At 67.1% G+C, this 16,027-nt stretch overlaps 2 protein-coding genes across 7 annotated transcripts; both read right to left on the bottom strand.

The window, feature by feature from the left end:
* Positions 1-92: 92 nt before the first annotated feature.
* LOC126052588 (cullin-9-like) lies at positions 93-13,700 on the bottom strand. 5 transcript variants are annotated; one of them, XM_049833462.1, is made up of 30 exons: positions 13,671-13,700; positions 12,200-12,808; positions 11,227-11,381; positions 10,339-10,857; positions 10,061-10,196; positions 9,428-9,618; positions 8,567-8,942; positions 8,143-8,344; positions 7,649-7,856; positions 7,375-7,562; positions 7,009-7,226; positions 6,651-6,882; positions 6,192-6,297; positions 5,760-5,987; positions 5,558-5,648; positions 5,302-5,473; positions 5,044-5,149; positions 4,585-4,680; positions 4,319-4,494; positions 3,848-3,981; positions 3,589-3,768; positions 3,272-3,387; positions 2,675-2,857; positions 2,333-2,490; positions 1,816-2,026; positions 1,560-1,725; positions 1,289-1,434; positions 1,031-1,148; positions 556-758; positions 93-475 (listed from the first exon to the last, which is right to left on the bottom strand). In XM_049833462.1, exons 2-30 carry the CDS (start codon positions 12,792-12,794, stop codon positions 191-193), a joined length of 5,895 nt encoding a protein of 1,964 aa, XP_049689419.1. In that variant the 5' UTR covers positions 12,795-12,808; positions 13,671-13,700; the 3' UTR covers positions 93-190. The 5 variants fall into 5 exon arrangements, 3 of the variants coding, with proteins under 3 accessions (XP_049689419.1, XP_049689420.1, XP_049689421.1); XM_049833463.1 differs by having other exon boundaries at positions 13,590-13,674; XR_007510094.1 differs by having other exon boundaries at positions 366-475; positions 556-681.
* A 641-nt stretch (positions 13,701-14,341) lies between these two features.
* On the bottom strand, positions 14,342-15,989 carry MRPL2 (mitochondrial ribosomal protein L2). 2 transcript variants are annotated; one of them, XM_049833434.1, is made up of 6 exons: positions 15,702-15,989; positions 15,483-15,624; positions 15,297-15,412; positions 15,080-15,190; positions 14,684-14,757; positions 14,342-14,592 (listed from the first exon to the last, which is right to left on the bottom strand). In XM_049833434.1, the coding sequence occupies exons 1-6, from the start codon at positions 15,946-15,948 to the stop codon at positions 14,380-14,382; spliced, it is 903 nt and encodes a 300-aa protein (XP_049689391.1). In that variant the 5' UTR covers positions 15,949-15,989; the 3' UTR covers positions 14,342-14,379. The 2 variants fall into 2 exon arrangements, with proteins under 2 accessions (XP_049689391.1, XP_049689389.1); XM_049833432.1 differs by having other exon boundaries at positions 15,483-15,644; positions 15,702-15,811.
* Positions 15,990-16,027: the final 38 nt, after the last annotated feature.

Here is a 16,027-nt window from a genome sequence, read left to right on the forward strand (position 1 = left end):
CACTCCAGCAAGTACAGCTCTCAGGGCTGTTGAACCATGTTCCGTGCCATGGGCCAGCTGAGCTCACCGACAGACTACAAACTGGGCCTGGGTGGAGCCTGGCTCGTTTATTTAAAACAAAACCCACAAGTACTCAGGAAGACACAGGCTTGACCCAGTCTCTGTCCACTCAGCCCAGCCAGGTCCTTGTCTACCTGAAGGTGGAAAAAGTCTGTCTCCTTTCAGCAGAGGCAGGGCTTGCTGCTGTCTTGATTTCTACAGTCTGGAAGGCAACCTGGGGCTGGACCTGGGAGGTAGGGGGTGTTGCGGGTTCAGCAGAGATGTATTCCAAGACATGAGGCCTCTCCTCCTGGCGCCGGAGATAGCCCTGGTTCAGCAGGTGCAGGACACAGGACAGCACGTCCACGCTGTGGCAGCAGAAGCTCAGGAATCGCAGCCCCGGCCCCAACTCGCCCTTCTGGCAGGCATCGATCACCTACAGCACCAAGGGAGCCCCACGCTGCAGTGCGGCGCAGCACCAGGGCAGCCCCTCTCTGCCCCCCGAGCCCTCCATACCCTAAACACCAGGTTGTCAATGTGGAGCTGCTTCTCCACCTTGAGGATGCGGGTGATGAGGCAGCAGAGGACGTTCCTCTTCCTTTCCAGGGCGCTGACGTCAGCCCTCTCTGCCCGCAGGTACCTCTGCCGGGGCAGCAGCCTCAGGTGGCGGCCAGAGGCACGGGCCAGGGCCGCCTGGTTCAGCCGCAGCGCACCTGGAGCTAGCACCCGACCCAGGGTCAGCCGAGCCCCGAAATGGGCCCTGAAGGAGCCCCAGGCCCCCCGCGGGGCTGTCGAACCCGACCCCGGGCCTCCCGCCGCTGCCTCCGCAGGCGTCAGCCTTGGTCCCCCCCAAGCGACAGCCGCACACGCAATCCCTGGCCCCGGTCCCCAGCCCCACACGCAGACCCGAAACCCAACCACCCACGCGCCGGCAGACACTCGCCTCCCCTACCCCAGCACCCCCCCCGGGGTGCCCCGGCCCCACGCTCACCTCCCGGCGTGCAGCTCCGCACCAGGACGCCCTCGCCGTGGGTCAGCGGCGTCAGCGCGTGGTGCACCAGGTCAGCGGGGAGCCCCGTAGCCTGCAGCAGGGCCTCCACGGCCACCTCCTGCAGGAGAGCGCAGGAGGGGAACGGCCAGCCGAGACCCACCAGCTGCAGGTCCAGCCCCAAAGCCCGCCGGAGACCCCGGCGGAAGGGAGGACAGGGCCCCGCCGCGCTCCAGCATCCGCCGCGGCCCCGGCTCCTACCTCGGCGCTGTTGAAGCACAGCAGGATGTACATCTGCAGCGTGGACACGTGGAGGACGCAGTCTCCAAAGCGCAGCTCGGCGTGGCCCAGCCACGTCCACTGCAACCGCCGGGGCTTCGTGCACTCCCAGCCCAGCTGGCTCTGGCCTGCCAGAGACGGCGTCAGCGCGAGGGCCGGGGGCCAGCTCTGCCGGGCGCTCCCAGCGCAGCCCAGCGCTCCTGCGGAGGACCCGGGCCCCGGCGAGACCCGCGCCCACCGCCGCGACACTCACTCTGTCGGCAGAAGTCGGCGAATTCGTCCAGCGGGGAGCTCAGCGCCGCCGAGAAAAACCTCCCGGGTTCATCCATGTAGCAGAACGGGGAAATGGGCCAGCAGCGCGGGGACAGGGCTAGCACCTTCACCTCCGGCCCGTCCGCCACCGAGGCCGTCCCTGGTGCCTGGGCACGTGGACATGAGGGCAGCTCAGAAGAGGCCCCCGGATCCCCGTGAGGAAGGTGGGCAGCCCCCAGCCTCCCGCCCCACCCCACCTCGTCCGGGTCCACGTCCAGCTCCAGCAGCTGCTTGTCCCGCTCCTGTAGCTGGAAGAGGTAGAACTGCTGCTGGAGCTCCTCCGACTCGGCCAAGTTGCTCAGCATCTCTTGGGGGAAGCGGCTAGGGAAGCACAGCCCGATCTGCTCCACGATGGCTCCTTCCAGCCAGGACGGCCCTTGCACCAGGAGCCGGTCGCCCAGGTAGTGCCTGCCACAGCCACCGGCGTCAGGTCAGGGGCCGGCCTGAGCCCCGTGGCCATCGGTCGGCCAGCAGGAGATGGAGACGGGCCCGGCAGCACCCGTCTCCCCTCCCCGTCGCCAGCGGGGCGTGCCTCCGGCAGCGCCCGTGGGTCCTCGCAGCCTTCCCTCCGTGTGCTGGAGCCGGGAAAAGCAAAGCGGGAGGACCACTGCTGCGCCAGCTCGGGCTCAGTCACAGCCTCAGCACCGCCGCACCACGCCACACCGCGCCACGCACTCCAGTCCTGTAGACACACGGCAGCCCCTGGCCCCTCACCGGTAGAAGTGCTCAAAGGTGTGGGCGAGCTCCAGGCCGCTGAAGACGACGAAGGGCTCCAGGATCCGCTGCAGCCGCCGCAGCGGCCTCGTGCTGCCCGCAGCCCCGTGGAGCTCCTGGATCTGCACGTCAAGGTAGCGGGCGAACTGCTCGCTCACCTGCGGAAGGCACGGGGCTGGCTGCGGAGGGGTCTTGCCGGGTGGCTGCAGGGCCAGGCTGGGGGAACGGCCCCGAGGGGAGCATCCGGCAAGCCCTGGGGCTCTCGGGCAGGGGCCGAGGGTGCCCAGGCGTCAGGTCCGGGCAGGAGCGTGCCGGCCCCCGCGCCGCGCTCCCTCGACTCACGTGCAGGGTGGTAAGGAAGGAGAGCTGCAGCAAAGCCCCCGCGAAGCCCTGGCCCAAGGCCAGCACGAAGGCGGCCTGTTGCCCGAAGAGCTCCTCCGTGGCGCCACGCAGGCGCTGGTACAGCCCGCAGTATCGCTCCACGAGGTCCGGCGCCTGCCCCGCCACCTCCAGGAACCGCTGCACCTGCAGGATGCGGCACGACAGGGCTGAGCCCCGCAGCGGGACATGCCCGTGGCCTGCGGGAAGGTCTGCAGCCCCAGCCTCGCTCCGCCAACGCTGACCACCCAGGTCCCGGCCAGGGGACGAGCCAAGGCCCCGGTGCAGCCGCGGGCGACCGAGAGTTTGCGGCAAGGCAAGAGCGCAGCCCCGAGGGTGGGCAGGGGCTGCGGGGGGCCAGACAGCAGCGCAGCAAAAAATAAGTGGCCTGATGCCGTACCCGTCTCCCGGCCTGAAGCATGAGCTCTGCGAGGGTGGAGAGCACAGTGGGGCTGCCCCCACACCCCTCCAGGCCCCACGGAGACCAGGAACAGCCCCGCTCCCCCCTATGCCCACCCGGTGCGGGGTCCCACGCGCCCTCTCCGGCCCCCCAAGCTCTACCTGCTGCTGCACCACGCCACGCCAGCACTGTGAGATGCCCCGCAGGCTGCTTGACTTCTCCACCGCCACCTTCACGGCCCTGGCTGGTACCTCCTTGTTCTTCCCCTCCTTCCTGCCTGCCGAGGGACAACCCTGAGCTCAGCATGCTGACTGCCAGCAGCCTTCCCCGCTCCCCGGGAGCGCAGGGCAGAGGAGAGGCCGGGAAGGCATGACCACGAGCCCGGGAGCCTCCCGTGCCACAGGGCTCCCCGTGGCCACAGCCTGGCGCTTGGGACCACCCCTTGCCCAGCCCCACGGGAGGGCAGCCCCTCGCTCACCGGCTGTCCTCGCCTCCTCCGGCTCCAGGCCGCCGCCGGGGTCCACGTGCACCAGGAGCTGGGTCAGGCGCCGCACGCAGGAACCAAAGACGGCACCGCGGCTCGTGGCGCAGCCGGACGGCTCCACGCTCTCCAGGTACTCACTCAGCAGCCAGGCCAGGGGGCTGATGCCACGCGGGTCTGCGAGGCCAAGCGGGCTCAGAGCGGGGTGCCGCAGCCCGGGGCGCGGTGCCGACGGGCCCGGGAGAGCGCGGGGTACCTGGGCTGGTGATGCTCTGCACCAAGGGGTTCACCAGGGCCTCCCAGCACGTCCTGCCCAAGGCGCGGGCTGCCTCGTCGTCAGGAAGGAAGCGGTCGGCGAAGCCCTGCTCGTGCCGCAGCGCCCGGTTCAGCCTGCAACAGCGACCGGGCACCTGCTGACGGCTGGGGAGATCCCCCTGGGAAAGCAGAGCTCGGACGTCGCTCCCCGCTCTGCCCCTTGCCAGGCACGACGGCTCGGCAGCCCCTGCCAAAATGGGGGGCTGTGCTGCACCTGCAGCCGCGAGATCCTGCCTGCGCCTGCAGGCCACCTCTCTCGGGGGGGTGAGCTGCGCCCACATGCGCAGCTTAAACCTGGGGGACCCCGAGGTGGCCCCAGCCCTGCGGGACACCCGGCTGCTCCTCTCCCGGCCCCGCAGTCACCCTCACGGCCTGTGAGGGGACGCGATGGCGTGGGCAGGAGCCAACCCACCTGCCGAAGAGCTGCAGCAGACACCCCCGGTCACGGCAGATCTCCTCGCACCAGGCGTGAGCCCGAGCAGTGCAGGAGAGGAACGTCCGCCGGCACAGCTGCTCCTTGAAGATGGGCCAGAACGTCGGCTTGGGACCCAGCACCTCGATGCCACGCACACGCGTGTCGATGCCACCCTGTGGGAGAGCGCGACCCTCAGCTCCGCAGGTCCCCGGCCCCAACGCCCCGCGCTGCTGCCTCCCCGGCCCGGCCCCCCATTCCCCTACCTGCTGGCACCGCTTCACCCGGATCTGGATGACGGGCCAGAAGCGGGTCATGTTCTCCAGCAGGATCACTCTGCTGTCCGAGGGCAGGATGGTCACCTGCAGGCAGATGGCGAGCCCTCAGCACGCCAGGCAGCCAGCGCCAGCCACCCTGTGTGCCCCCCAGCTGCCCCCCTTTAAAGCCACGGCCTCCGTGTCCCCCCCGCAGCCATGGGGCACCCCCGGCCAGGGCCCCACTTCTGCCTCGCAGCCCCAGCACACCAGCCTGCTGCTGACCGGGCTGCTGTAAGGCTGCCCGTGCCCAAGCCCACGGCCAGGAGGCTGCCGCAGCACTGCTCCTGCCATCCCCACCTTCCCGTGGGACACCTCCCAGGGCCCTGCGCTGGAGCGAGACTTTCATGGGGCACAGCGAGGACCGGCCCGCCGCTCCCATAGGGTCCGAGCGGCCCCGGTGAGACTCACTGCGTTGAGCTCCGTCCTGATGGTGGCCGGGCTGTCTCCCCCCAGCACCACGACACGGGCTGGCATGTAGCTGGAGTCCTCGCTGGCCACCAACATGCTCATCTCCCTGCGGCACACCAAACGCGGAGCTGCCCCGCCGTCCCCACCAGCCCCACGCGCCGCTGCCTGCGTCCGGTGACCCCCGAGGCAGGGCTCGCACGGACCCCCAAAGCCCTCTCCTGGCCTTGAGACCCCGCGGCCCTCCCAGCCCAGCCCCACCTGATCACCACGCCGCACTGCATGTGGACGGTGATGAAGTGGGAGCCGGTGCTGCCGTTCGACTCCCAGTAGGTCTTGGGGTTCCTGTCCGTGAGCTTGCTGGCCCGGTGGGGGTTGGAGGAGACCTGCACCTTCTCCCAACACTTGTCCTCCTTCACCTCCACGCTGGAGCCTGCAGGGAGAGCATGGGGAGCCTCCGGCCGCCAGGCCAGCACGTGTCGGGCACGGGGGGCCGGCTCCCGCTCCCCGCGCTCACCTCGGCACAGGTTGTGCAGAAAGACGTCAAAGAAGGGGATGCCGATGGGCCGGTGGCTCCGGCGGTGCTCCTCAATCTGCCCCAGGACCAGCTACGGGACCAGACGGGGCGAGGCTCTCACCGGCGGCCCGGCGTCCTCCTCTCCTCGCCCGCTGCAGGGCTGCAGCAGGCAGAGGGCCGCCCCTGGGTGCCAGGGACCCACCTGGATGCAGCCGGCCAAGATGCTGGTCGTCAGCTTCTTGTAGAGGCTGGCGTACTTCTCGCAGTCGATCACCAGGTCGAGCAGGGCCGGCGCCAGCGCCGGGGCTGTGCCATGCTTGTCCAGGGCTTTGGACAGAGCCTCGCGGGTGCCCACGCGGCACATCACCACCGCGCAGTCCTTGCTGGCGGTGGCCAGCCGGTGCAGGAAGCCGACCACCTCCTGCACCACCTGCGGAGCACGTGGTGGTGAGCGGCCGGGACGGCGCTGGGAACCCGCCGAGCCCCGGCAGTGGGGTGCTGCGGCACTGGGCACGCCAGCCAGCGGAATGCAGCTGCGACGGCCGCTCCCCGCCTCTCCCAGCCCGGCTGACGCGCAGCATGGCACAGCCGGCAAAGCCGCCCCTGCCGGCCAGGAGTCCCGGGGCCCCCTCACCTCCCGGTCGCTGCTGTGGGCGCTCAGGGAGGACAAACAGGGCTCCACACACTCGTGCCAGGGCAGCACGTCCTCCTGGTAACCGTCCAGGAACTTGTTCAGGATCCTGAGTGACGGAGGGGGCCCACTCAGGCCAGGGCACGCTGGCTGCCATGCCAGAGGCAGCCCTGCTTCTCTGCCCCACCTGCAAGGCTGGCACCCCCAGGGACTGGGAGCCAAGGCTCCCTAGGACCTGGGACACCCCACCGGCACCCAGGTACATGCCTCTCTGCCCTCACCTGTCCCTGCGCCCCAGGACACCCCGACCAGCACCCGCCTACATGCTGGGGTGCCCCTGCCGAAGAAGGACAGCCCCCCCCCAGTACCCACAGACACGCGCCGCGTCCCCACAGCATCGCCGCCAGCACTCACGCGCCTGCTGCGGAGGACCCACACCCCACCACGTCCCCCCGGACCCACCTGAGGATGCTCAGGCTCACGCCCTTCTCTGCGCCCAGCAGCTCGAAGCTCCGCAGCAGCAGCCTGAAGCATCTGGGGTCCCGCAGCAGCCGAGCCGCCTCGCCGGAGGGGACGGGGCCTTCGCCGCAGAGCTGCCGCTCCAGTGCCACCACCACCTCCTTGGACAAGACGCCGTCACCCAGGCCGCCCAGCAGCGTCCGCACGCCCCTCAGGTCCAGCGGGGCCTCTCTGCCTGCCGCGACAAGGACGCGCGGGTCCCACTCGAGAGACGTCCGCCCCCGGGGTGCTCTGCCCTGGCCGGACTGCCGGCCCTGCCCGCCGCAGCCGGGGGCCCGTGGCACGGCGGGGGGCACGCTACCTGCCGTCTCCAGGCCCGGGGGCAGCCGGTGCTCCGCGAGGCGGTTGATGGCGCCGAGGGCCAGCATCGCGTGAGGGCAGCCGGCGCTCTGCCCGTCCTGCCAGCAGCTCTGCAGCACCCTGGGGAGATCGCAGCTGGCCAGCTGCTCCGCCAGGCCCCGGTGGCCGTCCATCAGCATGTTCACCACCAGCAAGCCGTTCCGCACACCTGAGGAGCCCCTGAAGGGACAGAGCAATGCGGGCGCCTTCCTCCCCCGAGCACGGAGCCTCCCCTGCGCCCGCAAGCCACCGGCCTGCCTTGCTCGCCCCCTCCCCGGGGCAGAGGGTGTCCCCCCGCCCCCAGCCGCTGCCCGCGCTCTGCCCCTACCCTGGGACCCTCTGCAGGGTGCTGACGGCAGCAGGGATGGCACTCAGCAGGCCGGACGAGCCCTCGCTGGAGGCAGAGCCGATGCTGGCAAAGATCTCCCGCATCATCTGCGCGTCAGCGTGGTTCAGGGGCTTCCCACCGGCACCTCCCGGCTCACCGGCCGCGGCTCCCACCAACACTTTCAGGGCCTGCAAGGTCAACGGTGGTCAGGAGGGCACCCGGGCGAGCCCGCACCCTGCTCGCCCACCTACAGCATCCCCTCTGCCGCGCTCACCGCCAGGCCGGCCTGCTGCACCAGGGCAGAGGAGGCGTGCTGCCGCATGCAGGCCAGCACAGCCCGCACGCCGCCCTCCGTGGCGAACGGCACGCGCCAGTCGTACTTCGCCATGAGCACGGCCAGCAGCCGCAGCGTCACCGCCACCAGGGCCTTCTCTGCCGCCTCGGCGCTCAGCAGCTCCACCACCAACTTTGCCAGCTTCTCCCTGCGCGGGAAAGGACACCTCGGGAGGAGCCTCCTGGCGCTGCCGCCGGCACCACGGCCCCAGCCAGACGCCTTCTCCCTGCCCACGTGCCTCTACCGCGCTGGGTCAGCCCCAGGAATGAGCCGGCCTGGGACAAAGGCACACGAGATCCACCTCTCTTCTTGCCCAGCACGCAGGGACGCACCGGCCATCGCGCTTCCGCTGCCACCTCCAGTACTGTCCCCCACCCTGCCGACACAGCCCTCCCCAGCCAGCAAGGAGGGCTGTGCGGCACCCCACGGCTCACCCAACGCTCCTGGTCCCCAGCCCGCCCTGGGCTCTGCCGACTTGCTGCTCAGGCTCGGGCTCCTCCTCCAGGATCTTCACGATGTGCTTGAGCCCGGCTAAGCGCAGCCCCACCTCCGAGCTGCTGCTCTGGACCACGTCCACCACGGCTGCCATCTTGGCCAGCGAGCCCCTCTCGTTCACCCCCTCACAGCTGCCCAACGCTGGCGGGAGGGAGACGGGGACACGGGCGTTAGGGCAGCAGTAACACCCCCAGCAACTCCCGGGGCGCCACACACCCACAGACCCAGCACCCGCAGGACCCCCTGCCCCAGGCGACCTCTGGGCGCCTGGCATCCCATGCCCTACCCAGAGCCTTCCTCCGACAAGGCGACGGTGCTGCCTCTGGCACCGTGTGTGCGCCCCAGCGCATAGCAGGCGATTACCTTTGATCTGCTCCTCCGTCACCTCGGGGAAGAACAGCCCTTCCCTCTCCAGGAGCTCGCTGAACAGCTGGGAATCCGACTTTGCCGCTGCAGTGGGGGCTCGGGGCGGCACTGTGGCTGTGGAAAGGTCTTCCTCTGCCGCCTTGGCTTCAGGACCGGTGCTCCTGCAGCCGGCACCCTCCGAGGACACTGCGGGGCCACCCCCGCCATCCTGCTCGGCCTCCCTGCCGAGGAAGTATTTGGCGTAGACGTGGGAGCCGCGCAGGTCACACCGAGCGCTGCCCTGGCACCGCTGCTCCAAGACCCGCAGCATCTTCTGGGCCAGCTCCGCAGGTACCGACAGCTGGATCAGAGCTTCTTCATCCACCTCCAACAGCTGGACAGAGGGGGTCACGTTAACCCTCATGGACTCACCACAGACCCCACGCCCCTTGTGACGGACAGAAAGGCTGCACCGCCGGAGGGCCCCGGGGCCATTCCCCAGTGCCACCCTCCCCTGGCTGTCCCCAACCCGACTACCACCAGCCCAGACCTCCCACCGGCACGCACCACCCAACCGCAACCGGCAGAATCGCCCCGTGGGCTTGCCTCGCCTACCCAAACCTCGCCGGACACAGTCACCCTTCCAGGGTCACACGAGACCGCGTTTCCTCTCATCTCTCCTCACCCCTTTGCTGTGCCCAGCTCCCCACGCTCTCGCCATCCCCGACTCACCCTTCCCTTTCAGTCCCAGTTCTGCCCCGTTCAGGCCACCCCTGCACAGCTCACGCTTGCCATCTCCTCCTCCGTGCCCGGTCCCTTCCCTATCGTTCTCCCTCGCTCCCTCCCTCCCATTTCCCCGCTGCAGGCTCTGGCCCTTACCTGCTCTCCCTGGTCCTGCTGGATGAGAGAGATGATCTCTTTCTGCTCCTGCACTTCCAGCTTCTTCACGAAGAAGAGCAGCTCCCACCACTCGGCACGGCTCAGGGCCTCTGCAGCCTTGGTCGGCTGCTCCCCCAGGTAAGGCAGAGAGTACAGGCCCCCAAAGGGCTTGCAGAAAAACGGCTGCGCAACTGCAGGAGAGCAGAGCAAGGAAGGGCACCGTCAGCTCTGCCAATTCCCCCATCCTCTGCTGCACAACCCACATTCCCCAGGGAAAAAGCTCGTGCGGACCGTCCGGGCAGAAGAGGTCCCCACCATCCCACAGCCGGCTGTGGGAAAGGGAGGTAACAGGAGGGCGGCGAGAAAGGGGGAATGTGCTGGGAGGAGACCCCAGAAGCTGCAGAGATAGGGATTACCATCTTCACTTGAACCTCCTTAGGCTGTAGAACAGAAAAAGCACATGCTTAAAGTGGGCAACCCTAGCTCACTGCTCCCCCAACCTGTTCCCACAGTGCCTGGACACCCCAGGGCAACGCACTCGGACAGCCGGCACCAGCAGAATCCACAGTGCCAGCGTGCAGCTGCAGAAAGGCTGGGGAGAAAAGCTGCAGGCCCAGCTGACAGGCTGCTCACCTGCTGCCAGTTTGTGGTTGCGTGTCAGGGCGGACGCCTTCTCCTGGCCCTCATGCTCCTCTTGCCCCGAAGGGCCGATGATCTCCACCATGTGCCAGTGAACCCAGTAGGTACAGCCTAGGGCTTGCCAGTACACCTGAGAAGGAGAGCCCAACACATACCCAGCTGAGGGAAGGCAAGACCAGCCCCGCTGTTCCCATGCAAGACTGTGTGCTTCCTACAGCACAACAGAGCTAGAGGGGCTCCTCGACAGCCCCTGCCCTCCCAGCAGAGGATACCTGCACGGGCGGCGTGCCATCGTTGCTCTGGCGGAAGTCACCCTCGTCCCCCGCGCTGACCTGCTCGTAGTCCTCCAGCATGCGGACCCTCATGCCGCGCACCAGGTTTGCCTGCATGTACTCCACGTAACTGCTGCGGCTTGGGAAGGCCGAGCGTGTCTTGAAGATGCTGGGCTCTTTTGGTGGGGGAGCGGGGGCTGCTTGAGCAACGGTGCAGGATGTGGCCCTGTGCTGGAAGATGGAGCGGGTGGTGCGAGGCCGTAGCTCCTGTTGGGGCAGCGGCTCTGGCTTGTGGCCGTGGTCCCAGCCCATCACGTGCACCAGCTCCAAGATGAGGTTTGCCATAGCCATGCTGAACTCAAACTCCTGCTTCACACGGCTCCTCTCCTCAGCGAGCGGGCTCAGCACAACGCCGTCCTGCTGCTCCCCTCCCTGCTCCACGCCACTGCTGAGCTTGTCCATCAGAGAAGTGACACACAGGTAGCGCTTCACCAGAACGAACAGCAGCTTCCCGGGGATCTGCAACAAGCACGGCTGTCAGAATCGAGCCTGCAGAGCCCCTCCAGCCCCCGGCTCTCTCGGAGCCACCAGCTCATCCACACTCAGGCTCCCACAATAGCTCCAGACCAGCAGGCAGCAGCAGAGACCTCTCAGCCCACCCTCATCTCCCTGCTCAGAGACAAGGCTCTCCATGTGCCCCTCCACCACCCCCCAGCCTCAAGCCAGGCCCAGATCCTGTGCCAGCTCTCCCCACACCCAGTCCTGCTCAGCTGCCCGCTACCGACTACCCTCCTGTCTTAAACAACGACACCAGCTCTGGCTCCCTCACTCCCAGCCCTCCTGACCCCTAAAACCCACAGGCCCAGGGCTGGCAGGACCTGCCGCTACCTGGGGAAGATGAATCCCCTCAAAGGACATGCAGTGCTCTTCAGAGGATGTTGTCTCAGCAAACAGCTCCAGCAAGGTGTAGCGACTGTCGAAGTCCATGTGCTGCTCAATGCCATCCTGCTGGCTCAGCGACAGCAGGACATAGGCCCAGCTCCCTGTGACAACAACAGAAACTCTTCAGGCCTCACAAAGATAACCCTCACCTCACCCTGCCTGCACGATACAGACGTGCAGGCAAGGAACAGCTTTGCTGCTCACTGTCACCCAGAACCACGTTCCGTCCTTTAATCTAGGTTGGCAACATTTTGCTCCACTGAACGACACTGCGTTTTTTCCACCCCTAAAGCTGCAAGATTCCCCCAAAGCAGCAGCCCCAAATAAATGACTTCAGAACAGGGTTCCAGGGGAGAAAGAAGTTAAGTTTTAACCTGAATCAGCCCCCCATTTGCCCCACTGGAGAGCCACGTGAGCTCGGGCACTAGGACAGGGAAAGCCAGATCTCTTGTGCGACACACCGCCACTAGCAACCTTCCAGGCGCACTCAAGCCTCATCAGGCACTTCTGAGCCACAGCAGCTCCTCTCAAATGAGAGGACCGGGAAAGGACCAGCCTCCACCCACCAGGGCCTAAGGAAAGGCTCCCGGCCAAGAACAGGCCAGAGCCTTTCCGACTGAAAGCATGCAGCAGAGACACCCCGACACTCTGCCAAGCCCCTTGGCATAAGTCCTCCGAACAGTTAATCAGCATCCCAGCTCAGGAAGCTGTCAGGGGAAAGAGTTCCCAAGCCTTAAAGCACCCCAGACAACTACGACCGAGGAGCCCCTTGGAAGCTCCAGTACGATCCCTCCCCTTTTGCCAACAAGCCCCGAGACACACTGCTTCCCAGGCATCCCACGCCTACAAAAGGACTGGCACCCCTCAGCTGCCCAGCAGCACCTCCTCAGCTGCGCTGAGCAGCAGCAGCAGCCCCCACCTGCGTCGTGCGAAGCCAGGGCCCTCAGCATCTTGCCGGCACTGCGGCGGATTTGCTTCTCCTTGTGGCACAGCATCTTCATCAGCAAGTCGAGGGCTCCCGTCTCCTTGAAGGCGCCCGCCAGCGAGCCAATGCTGGCGTACGCGCTCAGCACGTGGATGGTGTTGAGGATGGAGGACTCCGGGGTCCCGGTCTCGGCCATCTGCCGGCCAGCTCGCTGCGTCAGGCTCCTGACATCAGCCTTCATCTCCAGCAGCGAGGCCTCATCCAGCGGGACATCTGCAGCGAACGGGCTGGCTGCCTTCTCCTCTTTCACCCACTGCCCTTCCAGCTTCCTCTTGCCCAGCAGCGCCGGGCAGCTGGCACAGACCTCTTCTGCAGACATCCACATCGAGATGTTCTCCGGCTTGGTCTCTGCGGAGGAGGCACTGCTGCCTTCCACTGCTCTCTCTTCCAAGCTGATGATGCTCCACTGGATCAGGTACTCGGGCTGGCCGTCGTGGCCTCGCCGCTGCCGGAGCAGCTCCTCCGGGTAGGCCTGCAGTTTGGCTCCCAGGTGCACAAGCAGGTTGCCATTATGCCTCTCATTCACCATGGCAGGAAACGTGCCTGCAGAGACAGAGGGGGAGCTGGAGCTGGGGAGAGGCGGCTGAGGCCACAGGCCTTGCTATGGCTAGAAATCTATCATCTTGTGGCTCGCAGTGCTTGTAACGTGCAGCACAAAAAATTAAACGCGCTAGTTGTACCGGCCGTACTCAAGGTCAGCACTGTAAGCCCCTAACACAACAAGATTAATAAACCATAACATAGAGCTCATTTTCTCCTTGCAAAACAGCGCACATGGAACAACAAGATAACAGAGAAGGACAGAGTGATCTTTAGACCATTAAATGGGCTGCGGGCATGGCAGGAACAGGGACAGCAGTGCCCAAGGAGGCCGGCTATTCCCAGGAAGCTCAACCGTAAAACCGTGCTGTGGGCTGACAGAGGTCCCCCAGCCCGGTGGAACACGCATCCCGGCCCTGAGTGCCAGCGCAAGCCTGGGCTGGAGGGCTCCGGGGCTCATCACCGGACCGGGAATAGAAGCACAGCCCAGGAACAGGCCCGTGCCCGGGACACGGACGCTGCAGGCGGGCGGCTCGGCACCGCGATTACCGGGGAGCGGGTTTCCGTGGCGCTGACGGCAGCAATAAAGCTCCTTCTAAGCGTGGGGCCAAGCGAGACCTCCCAGGACACCGAGAAGCGCCCGGCCCGGCCCGACCCGGTTGCCGCAGCCCCGGCCCCGAGCCGCCTCACCTCGGGACTCCGGTCCCGAAGCCTCCCGTGGGTCTCCCCAAAAAAAGGAAAAGACCCGAGACCACCCTAAGACAGCTCCGCTCCAGGTGCTCACCAAGCCAGGCCCTTTCCCAACCCGCTTTCCTCCGCCGCGGGACCGGGCCGGGCCGGACCGGACCGGACCGAGCCGCCTTACCTCCAACACCGCTTCCACGCCGCTTCCGGGTTGGCGAGCGCGCATGCGCGGCGGCTCCCCTACCCGGACGGAAGCTGGCCGGGGCCAAAATTCTTCTGCTAGCGGTCCGGTCCCCGCTGGCCGTCCCGGGCCGGGTGGTACCGGGATGGCGGGGGGGGGGGGACGGGGACACGGCGTGGAGCTGGGGCAGTTCAGCACCGGGGAGGGGGAGGGAAACACGGGGAGCTGGGGGGTGTGAGGGGCACTTGGGAGGCAGCAGGGTAGGGGGTTGTGGGATGCAGAGGGCAGCGAGGGGGGCGGGCAGCACCGGGGACGGTGTTACCGGGGCTGGGAGGTGCCGAGGTCCGTTTTCCCCAGCTGTGCAGCAGGTCACCCTGGCTGGCAATCGCCCTCCTGCCTTACCGCACGGCTGTCCCGCTTGCCTTCACCGCTTCGCAAGTCAAGGCGGAGAGGGGAAGAGCCCGGCTGTCCCGCAGTCAGGCTCAGCACAATTGTACGGAGCTCCGTTTGATCCCACCGAGACCCCCGCTCACCCCAGGGTAGCCCACAGCCCCACACTCATCTCTCGTGGCAGCCTGACTCCGGCCAGGGGCTGAACACGGCCGAACGCATCCCGTGGCGAACGCTCCCCGAGGCCCCGCACAGAAAAGGCAGCAGTAACGCGACAGCGGTGGCATGGAGAACGCTTTATTGGCCCCCCCACCCGGCGTCAATCCTGTGCTGTGACCCGCGGCAGGTTGACGTAGCTTTTCATGGGTGGGAGAGGCTTGATCTTGCGTCCGGCCCAGCCGCCCTTGCGATGCCACAAGCCCGTGTGCGGGCGCTTGCCCAGCCACCGGTTCCGGCCCGCCTTCCCGATCACCCGTTTGTTGTGGTCGACGTTGGACACGCGACCCACCGTGGCCACGCAGGTCTCCAGCACCTTTGGGGACAAAAGAAGAGCTGCAGGCCTCCCTGGGGACGTGCGGCTGCAGGCCCAGGCGGTCACGTCAGGGACGGCGCGGCTCCTTTACCTGCATGTGCCTCTTGGAGGGCAGCTGCACAATGGCCGTCCCGTTCACTTTCCTCAGCAGCACCCCACAAGTCCCTGCAGCGGGCGAGAGAAGAGGAGGCAGCTGCCCCGAGCAGCAGGACAAAGCATCTCACCCCGTGGCAAGCCCATCCCCGTGCTGGGAATTCCCCAAAAACCCCCGCTGCCACCGCCCTTTGTGCGACACTTCTTCCTGAAGACAGGACCTCGAGGAAGCGACAGGACAGACAGAACAGCTCCCGCCGCTCCGGAGGGTTGGTTTGCACCCTAACACGGGGAGAAGGGAGGAGAGCCGCTCCCGGTCACCCGGAGCTCTCCTCTCCGTCTGCGCTAAGCCAAATGCAGCTACAAACAGCGGTTCCTTCGCCCGGAGACGCACCGGCTGCTCGGATATACTGCGCTCCCTTCCCCGGGTGGCTCTCCAAGTTGCAGATCAGCGTGCCGATGGGCAGAGCCCCCAGCGGGTAAGCGTCCCCTTCGTTGGCCAATACTGGAAGACAAAAAAAACCGATGAGCCGGGCAACGAGCGGTTGGCCGGCTGGGCAACGAGCGGCCAGCGGGTCCCCGTCAGGGCCACCCCCGGTCCTGGCACGTACCTGCCATCCTGCCGATGTGAGAGGAGTTCTTGATGATGTCCCCCGGCTGCATGTTCTCCGTGGCGATGATCCAGCGTTTTCGGTTGCCGCCGGCCACCAGCGCGATATCGGCTGACCTGCACGGGGAATCCACGGTGGGTTGGGTGTCACCGTGGGCCCGGGGCTGAGCCCGTCCTCCGTACTCACCTGCAAGGGTCGTAGCGGACGTGGATGACCTTCTCGGTGAAGGGCTCCGGTGGGGCCCCCTCCTCGTAACGAAGCCGCTGGAAATCGATCATTCGGTACCGTCGCTTGTGTCCCCCGCCGATCCCCCGCACGCGGATGCGGCCTGCGGGATTCAGGGAACGGCTACAGTCGGAACTCACCCCCGTTCCCGTCCCCACCGGCACCGGGCCGCCCGCTCACCTGTGTGGTCTCGGCCACCCGTTTTCTTCATGCCCACCGGCCGCACCGTATACTTGACCCGGCACTTCCACAGGGGGTTGGTGGTACAGCGAGGCACCGAACCGCCCAGCCCGCGGCGGGCAGCCGCCAGCACTCCCCCCGCCACACCGGACGGAGGAAAAAAAAGCGGCGGAACGGAGAACCGGGTACGGAGCGGCGCGGCCGACAACAGGAGCGCTCCGAAAGCTCGGCACAGTCCCGCCGCCATTACGGCAGTGGCGGAGGGGCGGGGCCTCTGCCGGAAGCGGGAGCGGGGGAGGGCGGGGCCTCCGCCGGAAGCGGAGGGA

Source organism: Accipiter gentilis, chromosome 30 (genome assembly GCF_929443795.1).
Source record: "Accipiter gentilis chromosome 30, bAccGen1.1, whole genome shotgun sequence".
Lineage (NCBI taxonomy): Eukaryota > Metazoa > Chordata > Aves > Accipitriformes > Accipitridae > Astur > Astur gentilis.

Coding starts and splice junctions, on each gene's coding strand:
- LOC126052588 (XM_049833462.1), bottom strand. CDS start 12,794: ATGGTGAATGAGAGGCATAATGGCAACCTGCTTGTGCACCTGGGAGCC. Junction 11,382..12,199: donor CCTGGCTTCGCACGACGCAG/GTGGGGGCTGCT, acceptor TTGTTGTCACAG/GGAGCTGGGCCTATGTCCTG. Junction 6,883..7,008: donor CCCGGGCCTGGAGACGGCAG/GTAGCGTGCCCC, acceptor TTGTCGCGGCAG/GCAGAGAGGCCCCGCTGGAC.
- MRPL2 (XM_049833434.1), bottom strand. CDS start 15,948: ATGGCGGCGGGACTGTGCCGAGCTTTCGGAGCGCTCCTGTTGTCGGCC. Junction 15,625..15,701: donor GGGTGGCCGAGACCACACAG/GTGAGCGGGCGG, acceptor TGAATCCCGCAG/GCCGCATCCGCGTGCGGGGG. Junction 14,758..15,079: donor GCAGTATATCCGAGCAGCCG/GTGCGTCTCCGG, acceptor CGCCCGCTGCAG/GGACTTGTGGGGTGCTGCTG.